The 14,835-nt window shown below is 41.8% G+C and overlaps 1 protein-coding gene across 2 annotated transcripts in view; it reads left to right on the forward strand.

Annotated features, from left to right (window-relative positions):
- The window catches only part of LOC119903998 (protein FAM126B-like), a 45,859-nt gene that overhangs the window by 22,871 nt on the left and 8,153 nt on the right, over nt 1-14,835 (forward strand). For both annotated transcript variants that reach the window (XM_038720341.1, XM_038720342.1), the window contains exons 4-11: nt 1,501-1,602; nt 3,105-3,284; nt 5,823-5,903; nt 7,573-7,688; nt 9,102-9,197; nt 10,016-10,132; nt 13,859-13,946; nt 14,193-14,349. In XM_038720341.1, coding sequence (XP_038576269.1) covers nt 1,501-1,602; nt 3,105-3,284; nt 5,823-5,903; nt 7,573-7,688; nt 9,102-9,197; nt 10,016-10,132; nt 13,859-13,946; nt 14,193-14,349 — 937 coding nt within the window. The remainder of the gene's footprint in view (nt 1-1,500; nt 1,603-3,104; nt 3,285-5,822; nt 5,904-7,572; nt 7,689-9,101; nt 9,198-10,015; nt 10,133-13,858; nt 13,947-14,192; nt 14,350-14,835) is intronic.

The raw sequence follows: 14,835 nt of genomic DNA on the forward strand, positions 1-14,835 counted from the left end.
TTGTAATATAGGTCAAGAGTCAGCTACACTCTTCAGCTGTACTAGCTAACTGCTGTTTGTGGCAGCAAGCTAATAGGAGCAGTCATACTCCTTTGATTAAGATACACATTTTCATAACTCAAAGCCTTCAGTGAGTCAGTGACTCAACCTTCCCTCTTTTAATGATGTTAAAAGAGGGAAGTTTTGAATCTGTAATAAATCAGCTTCAAATACATATTCAGGATTCTTTTAAAACACAATCTTGGAAATGTGCATTTTGTGAAGACGCTCTGTTTCTGACAAAATGAGCAGTGAACACTGGAACAGGGTAAACATGACATGATACAGGTCAAACTCATGAAAGCTGACCTCAGCCTGTTGAGTCTAAGATCCTCCTGAAATAGCCACGGTACATAAAGTATTTGAAATGATCTGTACGAGATCTAGGGGGTGCAAAGGGAATTACTTTGTAGTGTGTTAAGAGGGATGACAAAGCAGGGCACAAAAAGAGAGAAGAGAGAGAATGATGACTAGTGAGGGAAATAGATTGGTATGACTCACTGTGTGAGTGGTGCAGACTGGGCACATTGTGTTCTGTCTTCAAAATGACCATACTTAGGCTGTGCTGACAGGATATCTCTGCCTTCTGCCATCTGCAGACAAACACACAATCTTGACCATTCAAAGAATTTCACCCCCAGCGTATTCTGAGCCTGTCAGATATCATCACTGTGTGACGTTCAGTGCCTTCAAAGAGTTATTTTGTGACTCCTTTTTTAAGAGTATATTCATTTTCACTTCACCTGTCTCATTGACTGGCCCAGTCAGTGGGTTCTCCACATTTCCCAGAATGTTTTTGAACACTACCTTGTTCTCTTAGGTAATGTTCTAAAGCATTCTGGGAAATGACCTTTTGCATCAAGACAATTAGTAATACAATTAGTGATCGCTGTATTCCGTTTAGCTGCTTTAGTTTCTGTGTCCTGGTGTTGTTTATACTGGCTCACTGTCACGATCACTCCATTTACACATGATATTAAAATATGGTCTATATGCTGACCACATCTAGAGGTAGTCTGGCTCGCATCATCTTCGGATAAGAGGTAAACATAATCCATATCCACGAACAACATAACATTATAGCCTACAGATATTTGGTTTTCGCTAACATAAAATAGACCAAGTGAGAAAGCCAACACCTTGATCTATAGGGGCTTTGAATTGTAAGGGGGCATCTCCGAAACTTAATTTTTGTTTAATATTTTAGATTGCTGAAGTTTTGTTGCATTTAAACTTTACTGTAGCTGACCTGGAAATATATGGACATTACATGACAGTGTCAGCATCTGTCTACTGACATTTACTGCTATTTGTACTTCTAAAGATTTTGGTTTCCCATGCACATATTTAACGGTAAGTAATTTGAAGGTATGCAGGGGGAAATTATGTATAAGCCTCATACATTCAGTCTGATACATTCAGTGCAGTTGCTCAGCGAACCTTTCTTTCTCCTTGCTGCAGTCCTTACCAGAAACCCGCATCCCCAGCTACGCCGGCAGCCTTCATCTAAAGAAGTCCCTGGTTCCTGCGCTCTACAGAGTCATCCAGGACTCCAACAATGAGGTGACACACAGAGGGTGCACACACACATGCAGAGAGTCCCAAGTGGCTGTTTTAAGCTCAAGGAAATGTGTTGCTTGTGACTCACATGATGTACTTTTAGTTGGCAGTGAGCAAGAAATAGATGCACAACTCTTTCTGCGGGCTAGACATCCACACTAAAACACAAGAACACTGTACTCTGGGAGAGTGTGATGGACGGGCACAGTGGCAGTGCCAGCCACATTACCTGTGAAATGGCACACAGTGTCCCCCCCCACCACACACACACACCCCCAGCAGACCGACAGACTAGAACATCTGCTGCCCACACTGGAAAAACTACATGCATAGTCAGAAAGATGCACACACTGATACTAAATATACGCATACTTGGTTTAGGTGTGAAGCAACACACAAGCACCTGACAGTTTCTCTAATGCACAGGTGTTTCCTTACCAGCGAGGCTCAACCAGTATTTTTTCTTTAAAGGACCTAATGACACAATTTCTGAGCAAGCCCGAGGCACTCAATGAGACGAGACTTTAATTTCACTCTAATAATACACTGGGTGCCTCCAATTTTCTTCTCCCCTCTTTTCCCTCCACTCTTTCATAGTCAATCTTGGGTGTCAAGCAAACAGGGATCTAAATTCCATTAGTGTTGTCAATCTGGCTGCACAATCCCATTAATGATTGGACAAGCAATCCAGGAGAGCGAGAGAAAGAGAGAGTGTGTGTGTGTGTGAGAGAGGCTGCAAAGTGTGCTTGACTGTTGCGTGTTATTTTTTTTTGCTAATGACATGGAGGGCCATATGCCGTGCCAAGTTCATTAATGAGTTGCCACTGTAAGTGTGTGTGTGTGTGTGTGTGTGTGTGTGTGTGTGTGCCACAGCACAACACACACACACACTCTTACACTGTACTAATGCTGTGTGGGCACTCACTTCACTGACCCCTGGACAGTATAAACACATTGGCTCAGCTGGCTCCCCTGAGACTACATCTGACCAGACTGCCATTGTAGTGATTTATCCCCTCTGCTCCCACACACCTCTCACTATTGACCAGCAGCAAAACTTTCCCTCCATTTCATTGTTTTATGGTTGGGATGACATTCATTCATGTTTTGAAATCAGAGCTGTGAAATGTGTCTCAATGTATTTCTGATGGCTTTTCAGAAAGGTTGCTGAGATGGAGAGTTTTTGGCATATGAGAGAGAATGGGATTTTACCATTTTACCATCATTTCTCCTCCTCCACCTGGTCCTGAGTTTTATGGGGGGTTTCTATCACCACAGGCTCACCACAGTTCATGCACATTTGATGACTTTGAAATGAAGCACTTGACTTTACTTGAGATTATCTCACAAAATTATGAAAATTTGAAGAGTCCCTGCTTAATGGGAATTTAGCGAGATGGTTTTCCATATTCAGTTTTCATTATAATCCTATTAGCCGTATTGTATTTCCGCTAAGGTTCTAGATTTGTACTTACTTGCATTTCCTTATGTACCCCCCAATCCAGCTACTGGAGCCTGTGTGCCACCAACTGTTTGAGCTGTACCGGAGTTCTGAAGACCGCCTGCGCCGCTTCACCCTGCAGTTCCTGCCTGAGCTGGTGTGGGTATATCTGCGCGTCACAGCCAGCAGGGATCGCCAGAGCAATGGGTGCATTGAGGCCCTCCTCCTGGGCATCTACAACCTGGTGGGTGTCAGCCCTCGTGGTTATAGTGGGGTGTGAGGGGGTAAAGACCTAATACAAGATATACGTTTGAGGCAATGAATTCTGGGCATGCTACCTGTGAGCTATATTTCTGTGTGCAATTTTGCAAAGTATCCATATAGTTACTAAGGAGGGTGCAAAATAGCAACCACACAGTGGCTGCAGAAAAGGAGCTGTGACATAAAACACAGCAAAGCGTTTGTAAAGAATGAGAAAATTAATATTGTCCCAACTATCCTGATGGATAATTGTCTTTTACATGCATTGTGTGTGCAGATGTTTGACACAGTGATTAGAGAAACAAAGACTGGAAACATCGAGGTTAAGTGTCCTTTAGAGAAACTCTGAATCCCTACAGCTTGAGGGATGTTACCCTCAAACTGACCCTGATAGAGAATGTCAACACTGTTATTGCCATGATTATGGTGATAAATGGCCAGCAGGGATGATCAGTGTCCAAACCCAAGGGTTGAACTTAACTCATCAAACACATAATGTGATAAATGGCCAACCAGGATTTATTTATTTAGTAGCACAAAAGACAAATAAAAATATATAAAAATACACTGCATGAATTATGTGGGAGAGGTAAGAAACCCCCAAGGGCTTAGAGTGAAACCTCCCCTCTGGATTTTCAGTTGATATTATACAGAATTATTATAGAAATAATGATGAATGATTAAATAAAACATACAAAACACATACTTAAATTTTAACCATAACGTAACGTATTTTTTCATGTTTGACTTAAATACTGACAATGATGGACAAGTGATAGTGATTGATAGAAAGGGGAATAGTATTCCAAAGAGATGATCCTCTGTATTTTATGAAATATTGTCCAAGAGTTATATGATAATAAGGGAGATGAATATTATTTGCTTGTCGGGTTGGATATGAGTGGACATCAGAGTTTGGATGGCTGTTACATTGCCACATCACTGTGACTTGACAAAGAAGAACTTGTTTTGTCCCAGACCCTCAACTCTGTCCAGAACTCATTCCAGTTATACATTACTGAAGTAAGAGCCTCAGTATCGTACTAGGAGATTTGCTTAATCGTTTGCGCACATTTATTGCAGGTCATTGAATGTAAGTATATATTTTAGAAGAAAGACATTTTTGATGACATTTCTGATGACATTTCTTTGACAACTCTGAATGGGTCTATTCCTGCAGGTTCAGACTATCAATGTGGAAAAGATGCAAATCACTTGTTTCTTTTAGACCTTATACCGGTGGAACATTAGTGTGGCTTCTTGGCTGTTGACTTTAAAGAAGATCTATAGGGAAAGCCCTCGCCCTGTTAATGGAGACTCAGGATTAGATTGCATCACCAGGAAACACCCTTGGGGAAATGGGCTTTTATATATATATATATATATATATATATATATATATATATAATATATGAGCTCCATGTCAACCAGCATGGCTAAAGGTATATTCATGCATAATTCTTCTGTATCTGTACTACTCCACACACACTGTACATGCGGAGACCTCTTGTCCATGGTCATTGACGTGAGCTCTGATTAACAGCTTTGCTCTCAGCAGTCCCATCAGATATTCAGAGATATACTGCCAGCCAGTGAAGGGCAGGACAAGGCCTGAAACCAAATAGTACGCTCCGGAAGAATGGGAGATAAAAGCGATACAGCCTTTTTGATACCACATTCCAAAACCTAGATTATGGATGATTGGATGGGTGGATAGATAAAGTGGTGCTTGTTGTTTTCTCTTCATTAATCTACTCTAGAGGCCCCACACTGGCCAGAAAATAAAAAAAGCTTTGATCAGTGTATGTGGGGAAAAAACAAACAAGACAACTGCAGTTACGTTTATCCATGTTTAACGCTATGAGGAAAACTCCCCCGCCTCCCACATCTCCATAAATTATACACTCAAAGAAAACATGATTATTTGGGTCAGAAATCAGTTACCAATATCTGCTAGGCTCACATGTAGTAAAAACAATTGCTTTGATAACTCTTACAAACCACTTGGATCCTCCTCCGCTGCACATAATTGGTTTATGGAGCAAAGTAGGAATAACTTTTTGCTTTTTGCCAAATTAAAAATACTCAACTCTACATCTCTGCAAACGTACATAAGTATTATTATTGTGACTGGTGGAGATAATCAGGCATTACTTTTAGAAGTGGCATAATTTTCAGGGATGTATTAATCTTTTTGTTATGTTAAGCAGTGTGAAATTGGAATTGAGTGGCCAGGATGCTGGCAGTGACATTTAATCTGTCGGAGTCAATATCATGTACCAGAAGAACGGTCTTACACTAGCGTGAGGGACAGTAAATTGTACAGCTGTTGTTAACCGTATGCTGCTAAATGCTTTCCCCATTCCGCAGAGAAGGGCTGGGTTAAGTCACGGAGGAAGAAATCTGAATTCAAGTCAGACATGTACTGATTCTTCTACATAAATGAGCATCAAACTCCAGATGTAGTCCTCCATTCATTTAATGACGCTGCTTTTATTCCTCCCTCTCTTTGGTTTTGCAGGAGATCGTAGACAAAGACGGCAACAGCAAGCTCCTCTCCTTCACAATCCCATCTCTGTCCAAACCATCAATATATCATGAGGTGGGGCTCCCGTCTGTCCTATCAATCAATGTTTTTATCTATGTTCTTATCTTTTTAGATGCTTTCGCCTCCTTTCCATTGACTGTTGGAGCATTATAGACTTATTTAAGTGGCTGTTTGGAGGATGACACCTCCTCAGTGTCCATTGTCATTAACCTCACCTCCAGGACTTAGCCATCTGTGTGTTAAAGTGTCAGTAAGCTTTGGATGTGGAGGGTGGGAGGCTTTTCACACAAGCTTCACTACTGATGTCTTTGAGGTCTTTCAAAAGTCTAATTTTGAAAAACATAAAGCATGACCGTTCAGACAGGCAAGCAAGGAAGAACTAGCCAGGAATAAAACCATTAGAGTTTATTTTTCTTTAGTCACTCTTTCTGTCATGGTGGGTTAGTGCACCCACCCCCCGAATAGTATTGACTATTGTGTTGAGCTGGAAGTCATTAGCAAGGTGTTTAACAGGATATGCTGACCTAGGACCATTTACAGAAAGAAGCACTATGTCTTGTTGTTGGACTGTTTCCCAAAGCAGAGCAAAGAGCATGGAGTATATTTTCATACAGTATGACAGTCCTCAGTGGGTGATAGTGTGTGAGTGTTAGTGAGTGTTGATGAGACTGCAGTGTGTGGCGTGTGCTGAAGGCGATTTATCACTGTAATTACAAGCTTGAGAGGCTCTTTTCCTCCATGCTGAGAGAATGAAGAAATCATGGAGGCAGGGTGTGGGGGGATTTGTGCACGTGTGTGCGCCTGAATCACAACAAGCTTGCTAGGCTGTAGTGTGGCTCTGCACATCACGTGGCCTTATCCCCAGGCCTCATGCATTAGCATACACTCCAGTCTCTTTTTGAATTAATCCATCCTCCCATCCTTCATCCTGCTCAGAATAAGATACTTAGGACAGGATATCAATTCAGTTTAGGGGTTACTTTTTCTCTGCACACCATTAGAATGAAGTTGCCTTTTTCAGTCATCTGTTAGGCCACTTCCTCTTTCTGTTTGACTCGTGAAAGAGACGATTTAAGATTATTTTCTTCTTACTTCAGCCATATCTGCTAGGAACTTGTCTGTTCTGGATTGATTCAATACAGGACAACATGTACAAATGTAGTATACTCTGCATACCTGTTGTAATAAAATCACAAATCAAGTGCCAAAACAAGTGCTGATGATTTGTGGGGCGAGGCGGTCCAGCTGTCATGGCACTGAAGGCTGTGAGCTCTGCTCCAGAGGGACATACTGTATAATTATGACGAAGGTCAGGTGACTGACAAATACATTTCAAGACAGTGAGATGTCTGCAGGTTTCAAGAAATTGTTTAGCAGAGGTAGTAATAAGCCACTGAAATCATGACAAATCTCGTCTCATGATCAGTTTAGTTGCTAGATGACGGCCTGACTCATTAAAGGCATTTGATGTGATAAAAAAACACCTTCACTGAGAGTTTGGCAGAGGTACATTAGTCATATTACTCCACTTTAAAAAAGGAAGAGAAAAAGTTTTCCGTCTGAGCTCTGCAAAAGCCCCAATTTGTCAATCAACAACTTGAAAGAGAACAACAGCTTGGTTGCACCTGCTAGAATCGTAGCATCATCACTGCCAATTTACTAGCATGTTATAAAAGCCTACATGGTGGGCAAGTATTTGTTACGTTTTCTTGTGTGTGTGTAGCCCTCAAGCCTGGGGTCCATGGCATTGACAGAGGGGGCTCTCTGTCAACATGACCTGATCCGAGTGGTGTACAGCGGCCTCCACCCTCAGAGAGAGACCTTCACTGCTCAGAACAGGTACCACTCTCACTCCACCAGCTGTTAACAAAGAGAGAATCATTTGAGACGCAGTACAAACGACACAAAAGGGATTAAATTGCAGCACGTAATGAGTTACGACGGAGTGAAACCATTGTTGCTTTTTGGATCCAGAGAAATGACAGCGCTGTAGGCCCTTTCAGTAAACACAGGTGGCACCCCCAGGCTGTCATCATTCTCTCTTATTTATTCTCTCTTACTTAATTACTTTTCACGTTAAAATAGTTTCTTTTACCTCACATCCAATCCTTCCCCATAAGATGCAAACGACCTTTTAAGATGATCAGACCATAACCCTCGACTCTCATTCAGCCTCCTCTGGTCAGACTCTGCAGGCCTGAAAGCTTTTTTGGCTCTCACAGTTTCCCTGCTGCTGTGGATGAATGATAATCTTAGCATAGTAATGAGGCGCGCTGGACTCCTGCCAGAAAATGGTCTTCGGCTGCACTGCAATTCAGAGTTTATTGAGAGTTATTTTTTTACACGCATTTGTTTGCAGTGACATGTGCAGAGACAGACACACATTTGGACCACCAGCTCTGATAACGTAAGGGCAGCACAGATGATACTGGTCATCCAGCATGTTGTCCAGAGCTCTCTGCGATAAGGAACAAAGAGTCATAAATATACTGAATGGATTTCAGCAGGGCCAGGCCTCATAGCTTATCTGGAAATCCATTTGTGTGGCTGGGCCTGAGATGGTGTTTATGAGAAGAAAGCCCAAAGCTCCTGAGAGGTGCCGTCTCACTCCGACTGATGATATACAGCCTAGCCATTTACCTCTTCCTGCGCACAGAGTCAATTATGGCGCTACACTCGAGGTCCTCCTCCTGGTTGATCTCCATCAATCCAAACACACACTCCAAAACACACCAAACAGGGATGCACTACATTGACATTTTGTAACGATACATCTGAAAGATACATAATTTCAAGTGGATAGTTTTGTATTGCTCTCATTTAAATACTACCATTTATCTTGTTTATCTTGCCATCAGGGGTACCCAGTTACATGTTTTTAGGAAATGATTGCAAAATATTGTAAAAATATCTATGATTACTGCAGCATATTAGGCTGTGCATCTACATGCAGTACAGTAGCTCACAGTGAACAAGGCTGCTTAGGCAAGCAGTTTGCTTAGCAGACTGTTTTACAGTTCAGAGTTAATAAATTGCTTGAGCAACTCTACATAATTTTCTGCAGTAAAGGTGTCACAGAAAGTGGAAAGAATGTTAAACAAAAATGGATAAGTTGGGGTTTTGCTGAAATAAGTGAAATCAGATTAAATCTGATATTTTACATTATATCATTCTTGGTGTTTTGACTTTAAGTGACCCTAAGAAGAATATGTATAACCTGTGTGCCTGATTTAGACTGTTTTGTGGTTGCAGGTTCGAAGTGCTGTGTTTCCTCATGCTCTGCTACAACTCTGCTGTGGTCTACATGCCCCTATCTTCCTATCAGTCTGTCTGCAGAATGAGCTCACGGTGAGGAAAACACAAGCCTGACATCACCAGACCATTTCAGGAAATGCTAATTTATCTGAAACCTCTAGGTTCATTTTCATTTTCCACGGGGTGTTTTTTCACCCACAGTTTTGTCCTTTCTGCACCTAATTAGTGACCACCCTCCTCTCTTCTACCTTCATTACTTGCACTCCTGAAACTAGCATTAAATCTCCTCTTCTACCCTGTAGCCATACACTGACCTCGATACGGACTGTCCTCGATGTAGGACGATTTGATAAGTACGATTTCATTAGGGCTCAGTTGTCTGTGATTGGGCAAATGAATGAAAGCGTCACTGCTTGGGTACCTTTCCGAGTCTCTTTCTTGGGAATACTGAGATGCCCTGGGGAGAAAAGGATCAATGTGGAATTCACAAAATGAGGCTCTGTAGTAAAGCTGCCGCCCAGTGATTGTTCCACCGCAGTGATTCAGGATATGAAGACTTCCCTACTGTGAGTGAGCAGACAGACAACGCCTGAAGCAGGTTCAGTCTAGACAGATGGCAAACTGTGACTGTGAAGATTTCAGAGCACAAGAACAATGCTCACTTTTTGAGTTTAGCCTGACCATGTAGACCCCAAACTCCCTGTCATCTAATCTTGCCCGACCTCTACGAGTGTAAATAAGTTAAAATTTACCTCCCTTTGTTCACTGTTTGATCTGATTCCTCTTTGTTTAGTTTACTCAGAAAGTGTCTGATGATCCCTTTAGTTGCCTGCAGCAGTTAGAGGAAACTTGTGATTTAAGCAGTGGAACATCTCTCAACCTTTGTCTTGTTTTGTGTGTTCCCTCCTCAGGTTATGTGTGTGTGGCTTTCCCCGGCAGCAGCAGAAGCTTTGGAGGGAACCGTGTAACCGCGTGCTGCTTGACCCCGAATTCATGGTGCAGATGTTGACTGCTGTTTATCACGCCATGTATGTATCTTTAACCAGTTACAGAGCAACATTATAAATCATTTGGAGTCATGTTTGTGGCCGCCTGGTCCAATATTCACTTTCTGTTAGATCTGTTTTTTTTTTTATCTCTACCACCTCCTGAGAGAAATATTGGGCTCCAGCTGTTCACCAGCTAGTTGCTAACTGTGTCTTTCTACCTTTTGGTTGCTTAGCAAGTACTTGACAGTGGGATTTTAGTGCTTTCTTCTCCTCTGAAAACAGCTGCCTGCTGTGGCCAAAAATGACTCTATGAGAGCAGTGAGAGTGAACCAAAACAGTAAAGTTGTGGAACGGACAGCTAAACAATGAGCTGAAACTCACTATAAAGTTAAGTGGGGAGCTGTAGATTCAGGAGATAATTCTTTGTGGGTTTATCACAATGAGCAACCACTGTCACATTGTTCCGGTATAGTAAGTGTTATTTCCTAATTGCTTATGTCTCAAAAGTATAGAAAATTGTTAATCCACACAAACATTGCTTTTGTAGCCAGGACAGATATTTTGAAATTTAGCTATTTCCAATGACAAGACGGGTAAAAACAACATATGAATTCACTTAATATGTATTTATACATTTATTTATTAACTGCCTTTGATCCTTGCCTCAGACAGCTTAGGGAAGAAGTCCTGAAGGTACTTGAAGGCTGCCGACTTTTTATTTGCTCTGACAAATTGTTTCAGAAGGCCCAATTTGATGTGCAGTGGTGGCATCAGTACCTTCAGGGGGTCATCCAGCTTTAAAGCTGTGCTTGCTCCATAATGGTAACAAGTACCTGTCTCTTCCCCTGGCCCACTCGGTGCACCTCAAACAGGATTACAACAGCATCAAGACCTTGCTAGACGCCTTGAAGTATGATGAGTATGGCTAGGTGGCAGTCCTGATGGATCTCCGAGGCGGTTTTAAGTCTCCCTGCTACCTTTGGCTTTGGGAGAGCAGGGACACCAAGGCGCACAACTACAGGCAGGACTAGCCACAGCAGACAGAGTTCTCTGTGGGGAGGAACAACATCAAGTGGGAGCCACTGGTTGACCCCGGAAGGTGCTGATGCCACCACTGCACATCAAATTGGGCCTTCTGAAACAATTTGTGAGGGCTCTAGATAAGGAGTCGACAGCCTTACAAGTACCTTCAAGACTTTTCCCCTAAGCTGTCAGTGGCAAAAATCAAAGCTGGTGTATAAATACATGTTAATTTAGATTCATGTGTTGTGGTTTTTTTCTGACTTTATGTGAACAAAAAGAAACAAATTCGCCCGTTTTCCATAGGAAATTGATTCAAAATGTCACTGTCCTGGTCTCAAAAGCAAGGTTTGTGGGGGAAAATAGCCATTTTCTATACTTTTGAGGCATAAGCAATTAGAAAATAACACTTACTACTAGAGCTGCAACAATTAGTTGATTAATCAAACTACTAAATGAATGGAAAACTATTTTGATAATCGATTAATCGCTTTGAGTCCTTTTTATTTGAAGAACTAACGTACAGATTCTCTGATTCCAGCTTCTCTGATTCCAGCTTCTTAAATGTTAATATTTTCTATTTTCTTTGCTCCTCTATGACAGTAAACTGAAATATATTTGGGTTGTGGACATTTGAGTATGTCATCTTGGGCTCTAGGAAACACTGATCGACATTTTCCACCATTTTCTGGACCTAACAACTAATCGATTAATTGAGAAAATTATCAACAGCAAGAATAATAATTAGTTGTGGCCCTATTTACTGCCCAGGAATGGGGAAAATTTTTTACACTGTGTTATCATTTGATGCATTGTAATTAGAAAAATATTAATGTAATGTAATATGAAAAAATTTAAAATTAATTGAGTCATTGATTTCAGGTAATCGGGAGGACAATAATCTCATGTTTGTTCCTCACTTTAAGAGATATTATATGCAGAGTTCCTTTATGAGCTGCATAACACACTGTTCCTCATTTTTGTTATTGTGCCTTTGTGGGACATCACTAATGAGGGCAGTCTCTCTTCTGGTTTGCTGTGATCTACTGTTGAAAATCTCCCAACAGCACATGCTAGCACTCAAGGACAGAAGTTCCCCACTGTACAGACTGATTACATCGGCAGTGCATTGTGGGAACAGGTGATTTCATCCCCTATGAGGACAGTCGTTGCAAAGCTGATTATGTCTCCTCGATGATAGCTCGTCCTCGGAGATGGATCCCATGATAACGGTAGTGACTGGAATCACCACTGTTGAGGTGTAGCAAGGAGAGAATGAATATGCATTCTGCCTCATCGCCTCCACGAGGGTACACAGCAGCAATCAGGAGATTGGAGCAGTCAGTGCCCCTGGGGAAAAAAAAAAGTGTGTGTGTGAATAACGGCCTTTTTAGTAATCTCTACCATAGGTCACCTCCGTGCCAGCCCAAGCGCTCACATTCACTCTTGTCCCGAACAGGCCCACATAAAAAGGTAGATAAACATGCTCAACACATGCAGAGGGACCTTGGCTCTCGTTGAGGACACTCTTGGATTTAGGTTAATATGTCCGCTAATGCTACAGGCGCTGTAATACCATATGAAGAGAGAGAGAGACACGCAAGCATATCATTCAATTTAGTTCACAATTAGGTTTAAAAATGTATTCAGGAGCGACATCAGAGAGTCTGTTATTTACCTCCCCATTCATTCCATTCTTTTCATCTCAAGTCTAAAGGGAACCCCATGCATTTGTCCCTGGCTGCCTGATTGTTTCATGTGCAAGACCGGATCAGAGAGTTCAGCAGTGTAAAACTACATAATGTATTCATTTATTGTTGCTGTCCCATTTTATTCCCTCTTCATTGACTACGCGGTTGTGGCATCACCTTATGCAAAGCTAAAGACATCCCTCCTCTTTTGCAAAGAGTCGGGTGCTTTTTTCATTCAAGTGCAGTCTCCTAAATCTCTACACCAGTGGTCACCCAGTCTGCCTCATCTCACTTTTGTTTTACATCTGATTCCTAACACAGCAGCAAAGTTTTAGCCCTTAAAACATGAAGTTACAATGCAGAGTTGTAGTTAGTTCTCAGAGAGCTCCAATAGATGTTAAAAACTTGTGTGTGTGTGTGTGTATATATATATTGTAATCTGAGGTCATTTACAGTGCTTGGTCATTCTTTTGTCGTCATATCGCCCAGCCCTATCTTACCACATGTTGAACACATCTGTCCACTGTCATTTCTCTGTTCTTATTTCTGGTTACATGAAGCTGTAAAGTTGTGGACAAACTAGTAATCCTTATTGCGTTGCAGTATTTTAGAATAATTGGTCTTGATTTGGTGATGACTTATTTTATGTCCATTCGCATATAATTTCAACACTTTGACTTTATACACGTTAACAGTTATTAATCTTTATTGGCAAATAAAGATTAATAACTGTGTGGCAAAGTTTTTTCTATTGCAGTTTTTCACTATACAGGATCCCTAAGGACTTTGTGTTCAAGAAAAAAGGTTAAGCACAGGTTAAATAGACAGTAGTGTGACAGAGGTATAATGACTACTGAATACAGTATGTGCCCAATTTCCCTTTCCCTCCCTCACTGTAGCCGCAGGCGTTACGAAATATCTAATAATAGTTCAAGGGGATGTGACTCAGACATCAAGGCATCTTGTCAGACACGCCTGTTTACTGATAAGCTCACATCATGCAGTGATTAAATGCCGCGGTGCGTGCATTTGTGTTTTGTGTTGTAATGTGTAGATACAACGGAGAGTGGGAGATGGGTCGGGAAGCTCTGGAGGACATTCTGTACAGAGCCCAGCTGGAGCTTTACTCCCAGCCTCTCCTGGTAAGACCAGCAGCACTGTGTCTATGGAGTCAGTCACATAAGGTTCTGTGCAACTGTCTGTAACTGTGGAGTCAAATAAAACACTAGAACAATAAAATCCTTTTGATCTGCCATGTTTTCCACAAATGTGTCTTCACAAGCCTTAAATCAGTGATGATGGATAGCACTCAGGCTTAAAATCCTGTAATGGCTTCTTGGTTTTATCATTTTAACTGCTTATTGATCTGTGAATGTGTCAACTCTCAGCTGGGGAACGCCATGAAGAACTCTCTGCCAGACAACGCTCCCGACGAGCCGAGGGGGCGCAAGGTGCTCCAGGTGGAGGTGACACCCACCATTAGCCGCATCTCCATCTCGGCCATCACTACCGCTTCCATACGACGCCACCGCTGGAAGAGGGAGGGTAAGACTGCAGCAGCTCTGGAAACAGTGAAACCTGCCATCATGGCTTCAGTACGCAGCGAAGCGAATCAGGCCTCAGTCTCAGTAGATGTGACAGCACTGTAGATCCATTATGCTATACCCTATGGTCGGTACGACAAGAACGTTATGCAAGAAAAAGGACCAGTGTTCAGTTATGATTTATGCTGTAAACTTACAAGAGGGAACTATTTGGTGAGATGTTTGTCCTCATCAGTGAGGAAGAAATGTCTTTCTTTGTAAGCCATTAACATCGTCCAAATGGTGTTTCATGTCAGTTATTATATGTAACTGTGGTCATAGTCTCTGTGTTGCAGTGCTTGTGCCACTTACTGCTATTTATCACTTCTTTTTTTTTTTTTGCTTGTCTCATCTATCTAAGTGTGTGCAGTGCTTTGTATCACCAATTAAGGTTTATAGCTTAAGGGAAACTCAGGACAAAATGGTGCCTATAGATTCTACTGCCACC

This window comes from Micropterus salmoides, unplaced genomic scaffold (assembly GCF_014851395.1).
Source record: "Micropterus salmoides isolate LMB-PRFRI ecotype aquatic unplaced genomic scaffold, ASM1485139v1 Ms_hic_scaffold_15, whole genome shotgun sequence".
Taxonomy (NCBI): domain Eukaryota; kingdom Metazoa; phylum Chordata; class Actinopteri; order Centrarchiformes; family Centrarchidae; genus Micropterus; species Micropterus salmoides.